This window comes from Cherax quadricarinatus, chromosome 79, assembly GCF_038502225.1.
Source record: "Cherax quadricarinatus isolate ZL_2023a chromosome 79, ASM3850222v1, whole genome shotgun sequence".
Taxonomy (NCBI): Eukaryota; Metazoa; Arthropoda; class Malacostraca; order Decapoda; family Parastacidae; genus Cherax; species Cherax quadricarinatus.
Window position 1 is genome coordinate 11635833 of NC_091370.1, and position 15299 is coordinate 11651131.

The 15299-nt window shown below is 41.0% G+C and overlaps 1 protein-coding gene across 2 annotated transcripts in view; it reads left to right on the top strand.

The window, feature by feature from the left end:
* LOC128702652 (uncharacterized) overlaps nt 1-15299 on the top strand; it is a 553802-nt gene that overhangs the window by 524652 nt on the left and 13851 nt on the right. For both annotated transcript variants that reach the window (XM_070101925.1, XM_070101926.1), the window contains 2 exons: nt 12220-12334; nt 12791-12940. In XM_070101925.1, the coding sequence (XP_069958026.1) occupies nt 12220-12334; nt 12791-12940 (265 nt within the window). The remainder of the gene's footprint in view (nt 1-12219; nt 12335-12790; nt 12941-15299) is intronic.

Consider the following 15299-nt stretch of genomic DNA (forward strand, 5'->3'; position numbering starts at 1 on the left):
GACATTTCTCCCGAAGAAAATACTAGAAGAAGAGGGTAAAGAAAACTTGAGAAAGATGGGGTTAAATAATGAATTTAGAAGGAAATAGACAAATGAAAACTGGAAGATGTGTATGTGTGTGAGAGATAGGGAGAGAGCTAGAGGAAGGAGAGAGGGAGGGAAATCGTAAAAGTGAAGCATTGTATGAAGGTTCAAAGAAACATTTTAGCAGCAATGTTGACAACTGGTCATCCATACGGCTGAAAATGTAGGTTTTCTGAGTTTTAATTTTTTTACGCAAACACACACACACACACACACACACACACACACACACACACACACACACACACACACACACACACACACACACACACACACACACACACACACACACATACACACATACACACACACACCACACACACACCACACACACATTGTTAGACGGGATGGAGTCTTAGCTATAATATATCTCGTGTTTGTGTCACCATAGATGTTGAGTTATGGTATGTGAACTTTCTCTCTCTCTCTCTCTCTCTCTCTCTCTCTCTCTCTCTCTCTCTCTCTCTCTCTTTCTTTCTCCGGGGGAAACTTGTAATTACTTACCCAGGGTGTAAGTGCTGACTGCAACAGAAGTGGATTCGTAATGACTTCTAGGCGAACGACTGGGGACATTGCCTGGTTCAGGACTCCAGTTAGCGACATCAACTGGGTGTTAGAGACGCTTAACTGCCCAACAATCGCCTAAATTGCTTGGTAAACTTGTTCCTTATTCAAGAGCAGTTGCATGTTGCAACAGCCCTCGCTCCTCGTTCAAGGGCTGTCGTTGCATTTTTGGGGGGAATTACTGTGCTGCTACAGTAATGACTCCACAAGCTCCGACCTAATTACTTCTTACGTGCCGCGGATTACCTCGTTACAAGCCACTTGCCGTTTATGTATTTTCAGTGGTTTTTAAATAAAATTTGATACAACAACAGGTTGCTACCCCACTTTAAAATTTAATTTACATAGTGGGGACAAAAGTTAGCTGTATATCTCTGCTACATTACATCACAATAAATGAATTTCATTCTCTTTGATGGAGTCTGTCATCCTGAGTTAAGATATTTCTGTCAGGCAATGAGGATATCGTCAATAATTACTTAAAGGAGTCGGTAACTACAGTACCTTCCAAGGGCACGTTACAGCAGACCTGGAGTTTCTGTTGCTTGAGAATTACCATCTCTCAGGATGACCTAAAAAGATATCTTTAGCATTACAGAGCAAGACAGCAATATAATCAGTAAAGTGAAGAGTATTCTTCTACATGCATTTCGACACATCGAAAATTTGTTGCTGCAGTAACCTTGCGATACCTACCCTAAACATTTTGAAGCGAACACTACTACACTTACACCCAGCAGCCCTAGCTAATTCTAGGTTGGCCCTCATCAATTTCGGCAGGACCACGTTAGATTATATTGCTTAAACTTAAGGGTACGCTGACTTACCAAACTGTTGTAATGTAAAAAATGACCACCGTCTTAATTTACAAGCGATTTATGTCTACCTATTTTAGGGGTAAATTCTCTCTTAATCTGTTTTTTGCACAATAGGAGGAACTGATTTAAAAATCTTTGAGCTCTTATTCTTCATTAACTACGTCCAAATCACTCCCTAACACTATTACTGTAAAATATTATGAGAGTTTATCTGACATTAAAAAGAACATGCATATAATGCGCAGAGTGAGAGTTGAAGGCCACTGAATCGAACCTTTCATTGGGTTATTGAGTCTGATATTACTGCTCACATGTTGAGTTATCTTTAACTAAATGCGAGTCATTTGAGGAAGGAAATTCCCAGCTAAACCACACTTAGGAGAGCGAAGCTTTAGTCGATATTTGGGTTAGTCTTGGATTTTTATCAAGTCACGACTGACTCGAGTGGTGCAGGACTCAGATCAGAAGACCTTACGTGAAATAGAATGAGGGAGGAGAAGGATGGAAGGCCAGAACTCAGAATAAGATTTACATGAGATGGATTGCTTTCGTCGTGATCAATCTCTTATGCAAATCAAGAGGCATTTTTTTTAGCAATGATTTATCACAATAAATCGCTATCGACGGAACTGATTTATTGGACTCCCCGAAAAGGTTATTGTTAACAAAAAAATATGTACATACAAGTAAATAATATATAATACAGAGTATATATATTATATATATATATATACATATATATATATATATATATATATATATATATATATATATATATATATATATATATATATATATAATTTATTTTATTTTATTTATTATCACACTGGCCGATTCCTACCAAGGCAGGGTGACCCGAAAAAGAAAAACTTTCACCATCATTCACTCCATCACTGTCTTGCCAGAAGGGTGCTTTACACTACAGTTTTTAAACTGCAACATTAACACCCCTCCTTCATTTACTAAACTGCGGCGGCAGGCCAGGGCTCGACCCCACGACACATTGTTCCGCCTCAAGAGACAACACAACGTACATGTCACCTTACCACTGAGCCAGCGATCCTACAAAGATCACGCATCCAGCAGAGCTAAACGTTTTTCTCGTGATCCGATGACACTCGTGGGAGTGGTATCTCAAAGATTAATTTCATACATAAAAATTCCAAAAAACGGGTGATATGGAATATATTTACAGTAAAAAGAAATATTCCAAGTGCTTTCGTGATTTCTCACATTATTAATGCTGTTCCTTTATTATATGAGAGATGACGCTGGGATATTACTACTTTTGCCACACACACACACACACACACACACACACACACACACACACACACACACACACACACACACACACACACACACACACACACACACACACACTCAATCTCTCTTGTTTTCTATATTCACCGGAATCGTACATATGACTAAAGAAAATGTATTGGAAGACTGGATTGGCCAATTTCCTCGGCAAGAATGAAGAAAAGTGGCAACCAGGGGTACGAGTAACTCTCAGGCAGACTCAGTGGCAGAGAAGGAAGGCAAAAGGAGTGGAGTTACTAATACCTGGAGGATTGAGGAAAAGAAGGAGGATTTTTTTTTTGTACTCTAACCGAGAGTTAAGTGTGTAAGTTTATTTAGAGTTACAGAGTTTTGAACATGTTACTAAGCAGTTGTAACGTAACGTTAGTAAACAACTGTTAAAGCGTAACACAGAACCTACCCTAGACCCTGACCTTGAGCATATAAGACGCAGGTTGATTTTCCAAAAATTTCTTGGGGGAAAAAAGGTGCGCCTTATATGCCGAAAAATGAGGTATGTAATTTTTTAAGAATACTTGTAGTCTACCTGTAGGGTGTTCCAGGAGGGGCAGGGCCCCTTCGGCTTGGTCTATGACCAGGCCTCGAGGTGGATCAGGGTCTGATCACTCAGTCTGTTACTGCTGGCCGCACGTCAATCCAACGTACGAACCCCAGCCCTGCTTGTCAAGTGCTGACTTCAGGTACCCGTCCAGCTCCCTCTTGAAGAGCCAGGGGGGTCTATTCGTAATCCCGCTTACGTATGCTGGGAGGCAGATGAACAGTCTTGGGCTCCTGACACTTGTTGTGTTATCTCATAGGATAACCCAAACAAGTCAAATAAAGTGAATTATTTCCAGGGGATCCCTCTGTATATTTTCACTAACCAGTTTATTTACGTAGCTGAGTTTACGGTTGTTGAGATTTAGCTCCTGGACCAGCAGCTTTAAGCTCTACAAAGAGCGAAACGTTCTCACAATAAAAGCTTACTTTACTGGGTTTTAATTTCTTAAACTGCCTAATTTCAGATCAGCTGACTTGATCCACCTCTTCCACAGCCTTTGTGGGATGTGCCTAGATGCTGGTAAAGGGATCTTCATCCAGGGAATTAAGGTTACTTTTGCCTTCCTCAGATCAAACCTGAATACCTCTCAAACCACGGAACAGGTGAAGTTTGAACCCATGGTGATTGAGTCCTTAAATTCCACCCAATCCGTGATTCGTTGGCAATCGTGTTAAGATTTCGTGAGTCTTGAGTACCATCTCATCTTTATGACCCTGTGTGTTCAACACCTTCCTATGAACATCATAATAAAATGAATTTAATAATAATAATAATAATAATAATAAGAATGTAGGTTCAACCTTGTCATATTCTAGTTTATTCCTCTTTGTCACTATTGCTCTTTTCAGTGTTCAGCTTTTATCTCTGTCCCCGTTTCTGTATTCCTCCCTTGATAGTTTCTCTCTGCTCTCATCATCTACGTTCTTCCACAATCCCGAGATCATATTTAAAGGGTCTCTCAGTGTGGGCTTCATGGTGGTGCTGCATACTCAAAGACTGGTTCTCTTAATGTCCTGTAACGCGTCATTTTAATGATTCACTTTAAAGACTTCTGAAAGCGACTCTATCATAAATTCATTATTATTATTATTATTATTATTGTTAGTAGTAGTAGTAGTATTTAGAAGTGAATATGTAGCAGGATCTCATTGTTTGGGGGAATATGGAACATACACATAAAGAACTAGCACTGCAGGAGGCCAAGTCTAGTTCACACTGATGTACTAACCTATTTTTAAAGCTACCCAAGGTTTGAGCTTCAATGACTCTTCTCGAAAGTTTGTTCCATTCATCCTCAACTCTCTTACCAAACCAATGTTTTCCTATATTCTATACATAAACAGAGGAGTGTGTATCACTTAATATATATATCCTGATAATATAGTGAATACCTGTTTTAGGGATACAAGCACCCATAACCGGTGGTGTACAGGGAACATGCAGTTTTAATGACCCTTGTGTAGTCAATAGGCTCTAAATCTAACAACCCAACCAATTTGGTGAAGGTTAGTGACCTGCGGAATGCGTTTGAAAAAAGCTGATGCAAAAATAGAAGACATTAGCCTATAAACTCAAGGGCAGGTTGAAAGGCAAGAAGAAAAAAGACTTCGACAGGTTTGGTAGAAAAAAAGACAGTATGGTTCAGTAAGTCTTTATTTATGTCATTATAAATGCTTTTGTTTTACTGAAAATTCAACGGTATATAAAAAATGACAAACTCTCTCACTACACTCCGTTAGTTTCCAAATCATTGAATATCTCTCCAGTTTATTTGCCAGAAGTAGTACCTAAGAAAATAATAATAATTATTTTCTTCATCATCATTGGGTTTATCTACCCCTGGTTTAGAAAAAAAACCGTAAGCAAATATTAGCACATATTTATTAGAAAACGTCCAGTCCTGGGACCTTAATCACTTATATTATACAGAGGTTAAAAAAGCAGTATATATATATATATATATATATATATATATATATATATATATATATATATATATATATATATATATATATATATATATATATATGCAAAACAACCACTCTGAAAGAATAGAGAAATTCCAAGCGCTTTCGTGACTACTCACATTATCAAGGAACTATGTGAGTAGTCACGAAAGCGCTTGGAATTTCTCTATTCTTTCAGAGTGGTTGTTTTGCATATTTTGAAATCACCTGTTTACTGTGATCTTACTGCATATATATATATATATATATATATATATATATATATATATATATATATATAGGCGAAGAGTGAGGTGTGAGTGACGGATGGTGACCTGAAGAATGATAAATTGGGATAAGGACAAGTAAACAATGAGATGTTGACTCCTATGTTGTTGTTGGGAAAGAACCATCTATACTGTCTCTTAACCTTTGTATGATAGAAGTGATCAAGGTCTCAAGACCGAAACGTTTATTAATAAATGTGTTCTAGTGTTTGCTTATGTGTTTTTCTAAACCAACTTGTCGGGATTTATTACAAAGGTTTATACCAAGATTTATCTTAGCTAAACCCAGCCTGTACTTGAATATCTTTTGTAACATGTTGGGCAGTAAAAATGTCAGTGTGTACTCACCTATTTGTACTCGCCCATTTGTACTCGCCTATTTGTACTCTTCTATTTGTGGTTGCAGGAGTCGAGACTCAGCTCCTGGCCCCGCCACTTCACTGACCTCTACTGGGTCCTCCCTCTCTCTGCTCCATGAGCTTTATCATACCTCGTCTTAAAACTATGTATGGTTCCCGCCTCCACTACATCACTTGCCAGACTATTCCACTTCCTAACAACTCTGTGGCCGAAAAAATACTTCCTAACATCCCTTTGACTCATTTGAGTCTTCAGCTTCCAATTGTGACCCCTTGTTTCTGTCTCTGTCCACCTTATCTACTCTACGCAGTATTTTGTATTTCGTTATTTGGTGTCCCCTGATCCTCCTGTCCTCCAGTGTCGTTAGGCCGATTTCCCTTAACCTTTCGCCGTAGGACATTCCCCTGATCTCAGGAACCAGCCTTGTTGCAAACCTTTGCACTTTCTCTAGTTTCTTGACCTGCTTGAGCAGGTGTGGGTTTCAAACTGGTGCTGCGTACCCCAGTGTGTGTCTGTGTGTGTCTGTCTGTATGTCTACTTGTCTATCTCTGTGTATATATGAGCGTCTGCGTGTATTTGTAAAAACTAAACTCTTCAAAGAAAACATATGCTTCCTGCAACTCTCCGGTATCAACATGACAGGAAGTCCTTTTGAACCCCAACTCTTTTTTTTTCTCGCAACTGTCTCTTCTCAACATTATACTTTCGGTGGAGACAACCGGGACGAGGAGACTGCGGCTTCTAACTCGGCCAGGATACAAAAAAAAAGTTGTGCTCTGTCTCTGTGCTTGCCTGGGAGAGGAGGAAAAGAAAGACAGATGATCTCCAGGCTTCGGTTATACACACACACACACACACACACAGAAATAGGCACTAAACTATAGACCTGTGTCACTGACGTGTATAGTATGCAAAGTTATGGAGAAGATTATCAGGAGAGTGGTGGAGCACCTGGAACGGAACAAGAGTATAAACGCCAACCAGCATGGATTCATGGAAGGAAAATCCTGTGTCACAAATCTTCTGGAGTTTTATGATAAAGTAACAGAAGTAAGACACGAGAGAGAGGGGTGGGTTGATTACATCTTCTTGGACTGCAAGAAGGCCTTTGACACGGTTCCTCACAAGAGATTAGTGCAGAAGCTAGAGGATCAGGCTCATATAACAGGAAGGGCACTGCAATGGATCAGAGAATACCTGACAGGGAGGCAACAACGAGTCCTGGTACGTAATGATGTATCACAATGGGCACCTGTGACGAGCGGGGTCCCACAGGGGTCAGTCCTAGGACAAGTGCTATTTTTGGTATATGTGAACGACATGATGGAAGGGTTAGACTCATAAGAGTCCCTGTTCGCAGACGATGTGAAGTTAATGAGGAGAATTAAATCAGATGAGGACCGGGCAGGACTTCAAAAAGACCTGAACAGACTGGACACCTGGTCCAGCAACTGGCTTCTCGAATTTAATCCCGCCAAATGCAAAGTCATGAAGATAGGGGAAGGGCAAAGAAGACCGCAGACAGAGTATAGGCTAGGTGGCCAAAGACTGCAAACCTCGCTCAAGGAGAAAGGTCTTGGAGTGAGTATAACACCGAGCATGTCTCCGGAAGCATAAATCAACCAGGTAACTGCTGCAGCATATGGGCGCCTGGCAAACCTGAGAACAGCGTTCTGATACCTTAATAAGGAATCGTTCAAAACACTGTACACCGTGTACATCAGGCCCATACTGGAGTATGCAGCACCTGTCTGGAACCCGCAGTTGATAAAGCACGTCAAAAAACTAGAGAAAGTGCAAAGGTTTGCGACAAGGTTAGATCCAGAGCTAAGGAGAATGTCTTATGAAGAAAGGTTAAGGGAAATCGGCCTGACGACACTAAAGGACAGGAGGGTCAGAGGAGACATGATAACGACATATAAAATACTGCGCGGAATAGACAAGGTGGACAAAGACAGGATGTGAAGGCTTACTCAGCCCTGTAACAACTTCAGTCAGTATTACTAAGGCTGGCTCCTCCTCAGGAAAATTAATGAATAGAAAAAGAACAAAAACTGACAAACATAAACACTTTATTATTTAGAAAATATAAAATATAAAGCACTTAAATATGAAATATTGATCCTACATTAAAGAAAATGAAAAATGAAAAATATAAATATCTGAATTCAACGTTAATATATATAAAACTTGGGTGTCTGGTGTTGGTGACACTGCATGTTGTTGAAATCGTAGCCGTTGCTGATGATGTGTGGGGGGGGGGGGTCGCAGGTGTTGGTGACAACCCACCGGCTCGTTCTTCACAGAGTCTATAGCCGTAAAATAATCTATCCAGATGACAGGAAAGCAGGTTCTTTACCGCTGCAATGATGAGGGGTTACGTCCTGATTCTTCATACATGTGCACAGGCAAGTAGATAAAACATGGGACGTCTCAGGACGTTAGTCCGTCTCCTTCAATTCTACTCGTTGGTTGGCAGGTGACCCATTCTGTCATTCCAAGAGTAGTGCTGGGAGCTGTGAGTCGAGTGATTTACTGTTTGACCGGAGCCCCACACGTCACCTTTCGGGGGGGGGGGAAGAGGGAGGGGAAGGGATAGCAGGAGCTAGACTGACCCTACCTTTACAAGCAGCAGGCAATCAAACTATCACTTTCGGGGAGGGGGAAAAAAGGGGGGGGATAACAGCGGGAGCTGGACTGACCCTACCTTAACAAGTAGCCGGCAATGAAACTATTGTTAATATACACTCCCTCGCTACTCCTATCTATTGAACTTTTCCCTCACACAGGATGTTCCAGGGAGGGGGACACAGAAACAAGGTCACAATTGGAAGTTGAAGACACAGATGAGTCAGAGAGACATTAGGAAGTATTTCTTCAGTCATAGAGTTGTCAGGCAGTGGAATAGCCTAGAAAGTGATGTAGTGGAGGCAGGAACCATACATAGTTTTAAGACGAGGTATGATAAAGCTCATGGAGCGTGGAGAGAGAGGACCCAGTAGCAACCGGTGAAGAGGCGGGGCCAGGAGCTAGGACTCGACCCCTGCAACCACAAATAGGTGAGCAAATAGGTGAGCGCGCGCGCGCGCACACACACTCACGAAAGAACACTGTAGTAGGCCTATTGACTCATACCAGGCAGGTCTTTCTCAAACCCAAACCCACTAACAAAAATATTTGTCCAACCCATTTTCAATGTTACCAAAGGAATAAGCTTTGATAACCCTATTAACTCGTGTGCCAATCCTACTCAAATCCTTTTAGTCGCCTTTTAAAAACTTAAGGTATAAGTGAACATTATGAGGCACAAGGTAGGTAGTCTATCTTCCCTAGCCAGGATCAGTGCTTAGTCTATACCATCATCTGTCTAATTGCTAGTATGGTCCAGCAACTGACGCCTCATCAACCTCATTGCCACTCAAGCGAAGATATTGAATAGTTGATGATTTTTCATATATTTTACAGAAAGTCCCTTGTTATGCAAAGCATTTCGAACACCCTTAAGATTAACTTATAACTACCAAAAGCAAAACATTATAGATTACCCATTGCTCTGAGGAGCTTTTTCAAGTCATTAACTTGATAAAGCTCTATTTAGAGCCAAACGTAGTCTACAAATGAAGATTTGCGCATAGCGTGCCACACTTGTCAGCAAGTCTTGCGTTACATATGAAACTCCAATCCGTTCCTCTTCCTGCTCCTACCAGGGCAGATATTACCTGGGTGGAGAGTATATCCTGTATCTTGCGACTTAGTGCTGACGCGCATCGTTTTGCTACAATTTCCGGCATCGTTGACACGGCTCATGCAGCTGGCTTTGCAGGTTGTCACCTTTTGAAACAGACACATGTACAGCCATCTTTAAAATGTTGCATAAATCTTTACAGCTACTTTGTCTAAACATCTGCCTCCTTGACAGCTTCCGCTCGTTACGTAAAAATAAAGTGAAAAAAGTCACCAGACCAGGAACTGTAGTTCACAAAATGGTTTGTCTTGTTGGTGACGCCGCTGGGGATCCAGACAGCTGTGAGGAACACTAGGATTAATTAAAGCAATTTGTTACGTCTTGCTTGACAGGTGGGAAAAGGAGAGGGGGGGGTTGTTGAACATATGGGGAGATCAAGGGGGTGGGGAGAGAGAGAGAGAGGGAGAGTGAGAGTGAGAACGACTGTATTTCATGGGTCTTGACTTACACCCGCAACATATGCAGGAATTTCTGGTCGTCTGTGAGTACACGAAGGTAGTACTTCCACCACACACAAATATCAATCCAAACTGACTTATATAAACATAAGAACCTATGATTGGAGAAACACTTCAGGTCTACTAACCAATGCTTGGCAGGTCCTGCTCTCTGAAGAGAAATGGTATATAATACCGACACGGCAGGAGAAACACCAAGGCAGTGTGTTGACATCTTAAAGAATGAATGAAAACAGCTTTAGGCACGGGAGACCCACTAAGCATATTCTGAACGAAGTTCTCATGTTGGTTTTTAACTAAAGTGTCTTGGGCAAGTCAAAAGAAAATGTCACATCGAAGAGCGAAGTGCATGTAGGAGCGTTCTCTCGCCATCAACTAACCTCTCCTAACAACCTAGTACCTAGTTCCTTGTATCGCATCCTAAATGACCGAAATTCACTCTTGGGCTGGGCGAGGTGTATGGTCAAGTCTTCAAAGATGTGTCGGTAAGTAAGACACATAGGCAACAGTTCGGCATCTTTATTCCGAAACGTTTCGTCTACAAAGTAGACTTCTTCAGTCGAGTGCAGAAAGTAGGCAGGAGCAGTAGAGATGTCAAGACGATGTCAAATATACCATTTTGATATTCACTCTTCAAAGATGTGTTGCCTCTGTTCACCTAGCAGCAGAAATCACCGACCGGGTGGTTAATGCACTGACTTGTGAGCTTTAGGTCTCACTAGCCATAGGTTCAAACCGCACCCGTTCTGTGATTTGTTTGCATTCGTGTTATTACGATTTTGTGAGTCATGATACCTTGAAGTTAACATAATGTCGTGGGTAAGGGGAACTTAAGGACCCTTTCCCCTACACCCACATAATGGAAATAAGCCACACTGCTTGGTTTTCTTGGGTTATCCTAGTTTATAAACTCACCGGGCTTAATTATCTGAATAAAGTCCCTTTTCTTCTCTAAAATCAAATTTTTCTTTTCCCAACGTCTCTTACCAGACACCTATGGTCAAAATTCTTACTTTGTCCTTCATTTTTCTGTTATTACCTTGTATTTCTCAGACCTCAAATCATACCTGGAACCTTCGGTGCTGTGGCCCACCTCTCAATTTCTCAACAATCCCTAATTTAATCCTGTTATCCTCTTCTGGCCTTTTCCAGGGCTTATATGGGCTATCAATTGAAGATTGATAGCCTATATAAAGGTGGAATTATTATAATCTTTGGTAAACACTAAACTCATATGTGGATAATACAGCGCCTAAAAAATGGGATTACTCCGAAGGGGATTACTCGAATGTCTTGGAAGTGTCGTCTCGAAGCATCAAGCTCTCCCCATCCCCCTTCGCTTGAAGGTAAAGGGTGGGAATAGGCTTGAGGCAGACTTACTTTGCACGCACTGCAGTATAGCTTCGCCGACCGTAGCGAGCAGGGAGGAAGAAATCTCTCTCCGCTGTTGGGAACCGTACCGTCTGACACTGCTTGTAGTGTCTTCACTGTGTCTACGAATTACCTCCTACAGGATCAATCGTCTCTGACTCTATCTGGGGCTGTTGCCAGTCAAAATAAGATGGAAATTTTGAGTTAGTTTTCTATATTTGCTTTTGAGAAATTTAACCTAAATCAGAAGCATATACCCAGTTGTACTTCTGTTAATTATTTTTTCAATCTAATTCAAAATCATTTTGTGAATCTATGTATGTTATTGCGATACAGTTTACAATGAATATCGGGTTTACAATAAACTAACTATGGTTATTAGGTTTATAGTCCCACGTGATGATCCTTTGTTTTCTAAAGGGGGTTTTAAAACCCAGCTCCGGTACTCCAGCGGATTCTTAATTAACCTGTAAGGGGTCAACACCTGATTAAAACCCATGTCAGGAGAGACTGTGTTGCTTCCTGACCAACGAACACTACCAATACGTCCAGAGGACTGATATCGGGAGGACCGAAATTGTTTCAGTGGTAGAACCTAGTTTGCCTGTCTTAGCTGTGGTTCTTGGAAGAGGCAATAAAACGAAACGAGAAGCAGCACTTGTCTCATCTTCCATCTGTGTGAGGACCTGCCGGAGTAAGAGGAGAATTTATCTTTCCTCTAGGAGGGAGAACCTTGCGGAGGAGGTTGCAGGATGTGGGCGGTGTGGGCGGTACTGACCACGATGTGGGCGTGCAGTCTAACTCATGGTCACACAAGCACCGAAACAAACCGCTTCCGTAAGTTATATTTCCCCTCTTCCCCTCTCCATTACTTCCTCTCTCCCCTCACATACACATCAACAAACCCAACAACAACAGCAACAACACGATTAAGTAACACAAAATGTGTTAATATATTCATTTATGATGACCCTCAGCTCCAGCTGAGGTTCATCATATGACTAAGACCCCTTGACCTTGTTGACACCTGCAGTCAGCCTCAGTCTTAAGCTACATAAATTTTTTTTAATGACTAAGAACCGCGTCAGAAAACACTTGTACTGTTTCCTGGCAAACCTTACCTGACCTAACAAAAAATCTAACAGCAACAACACCCTAACAAAAATAATAATTATATTAAAATTTGTCCTCTATAATTAACCAGGACTTTGTTATCCCCAGAAAATTGTTGATTTCCTTGCAAATAACAGTGTGTTCTCCAGAAGTAAGAGTGAATGTTCTTACCCATAACAGTGTCAGTGTTCTCAGTGGTGAGGTTCAAGAACAGTGAGTGCCCAGCCACTGGGGAAGATACAGGGGTATGTTACCCCAGCGCCGCCTGCTACAGAGGCGGGGGAGAAGAGGCAGGACAGTGTGCAAGTGGCTTTGGTATTTGCTGCCTTAGTGAGTATCGTTTTCATGTGTCTGTGAGTAATGTTTTCATGCGTCTGTGAGAAATGTTTTCATGCGTCTGTGTGTATAGTTTTCATGCGTCTGTGTGTATTGTTTTCATGCGTCTGTGAGAAATGTTTTCATGCGTCTGTGTGTATAGTTTTCGTGCGTTTGTGTGTATTGTTTTGATGCGTCTGTGTATTGTTTTGATGCGTCTGTGTGTATTGTTTTCATGCGTCTGTGTGTATTGTTTTCGTGCGTCTGTGTGTATAGTTTTCATGCGTCTGTGTGTATTATTTTGATGCGTCTGTGAGTATTATTTTCACTGCGTCAGTGAATATAATTTTTCACGTGTCAGTGAGAATTCTCATGCACCAGTAAACATTGTTTGAAGAATCAACAGTATTGTTTCCATCCCTCAACGCTGCTTTAACACCTTAGTGAGTCTTCTTATGCCTCAGTAAATACTGCTCTTTTGCGTTTTTTTTTTCTGTTGAGTCATCGTTATACTTTTGTTTAGGTATTGCGTTTATATATGTCTATTTGAATGTATATGTTACGGGTTATGTATACTACACTGCAGAAATTAAAGTGTAGATAATGTGAGGGGAGAGAGAGAAAACTGTGCATTTTCGATAATAGTAATGAAGTAAAAGGACACAAGTGCAACTAATGTGACATTTTATTGTGGCAACGTTTCGCTCTCCAGGAGCTTTATCAAGCCATTACAAACAATACATGGACACAGAGGGTATATAAAGGCTCAGAGTGAGGTGCAATACTAGTGAGGTAACATTTAGATGTTCACTAGTGGTAGTAGTAGTAGTAGTAGTGACAAAAGTAGAAGTAATACAATATGGTAGAGCAATTAATTCGTACATGAGTAAAAGGATATAAAAGCTATTACCCCATTAAAGCTATTAATGGGGTCCCCCATCAGTGCCGTCCTAGCCAACTTATACATGGAACACCTAGAGTCCGAACACTTCGCAAACATCTTCCCTTCAAGCGTCACTTGGTTACGTTACGTGGACGACGTCCTCGTAATAACTCCCAAACGTTTTGATGTACGGAATCTTCAGGCAAGGCTCAACGCAGTTGAACCGGCGATCCAGTTTACACTAGAAGAAGAGTCCAATGACAAACTACCTTTCCTCGACGTCCTCATTGACAAAGTAGACAACAACCTAAGATTTCAAGTTTATCGGAAACCCACCAATAAAACTGATCTCGCACACTTCTATTCCAGTCAAGATACCAAGACCAAAAGAGGCATCATCATCGGGTTTTTCCTAAGAGCATACCGAATTTGTAGTCCTGAGTTTCTTGACGAGGAATGTACATACATTCACCAAACATTCACTGAGTTACATTTTCCTTCCTTTTTCATCAAAGACTGCAAGAAAAGAGCTCTTCAGATCATTAATTCTCCACGCACCAACACCGCTCCCAACAAAGTTATAATTCTTCCCAACAGCCAGGTTGCACTGAACGTTTCAAAAGTGCTTTCACAAGCTAACACCAGAGTCGCCATCGCTTCTAGCACTTCAATAAAGGATCTAACCAGGACAAAATCCAAGCACCACGAACCAGTCAACGCAGGAGTTTACACTATATCCTGTGAAGGCTGTGACAAGATTTACGTAGGTGAAACAGCAAGAAACCTCGACACTCGTCTCAATGAACACATTTACGCATGTAGGAACGATAACTTGAATAACGCCTGTGTACAACACCGAAATTCTACCAATCATCTCATGAAATTCAGAGACGCCCAATTAGTGATTAAGGAAACTAATTTCCGCATACGCAAGTGCCTCGAATCAGCACTGATCGCTGTTTCGAATACAATTAAACAAAACAACGGCAGCTTCACCCTCTCTGAAGTCTTAGCAAGAATCCTCCTAAAAACAGTAAACCCTGCCATCACATAATCTCTCCTGTTATACTACACAAAGCACATTACAGAGAATGAACACTGAAACAAGTTGCCTCTTTCCAGTCTATATTTGTCCAACCTATTTTTATGTTACCCAAGTAATAGCTTTTATATCCTTTTACTCATGTACGAATTAATTGCTCTACCATATTGTATTACTTTTGTCACTACTACTACTACTACTACTACTACTACTACTACTACTACTACTACTACCACCACTAGTGAACATCGAAATGGTACCTCACTAGTATTGCACCTCACTCTGAGCCTTTATATACCCTGTGTGTCCATGTATTGTTTGTAATGGCTTGATAAAGCTCCTGGAGAGCGAAACGTTGCCACAATAAAATGTCACATTAGTTGCACTTGTGTCCTTTTACTTTACATTTGTCGGTAATTCTACCAACTTTATTACAATAGTAATGAAAG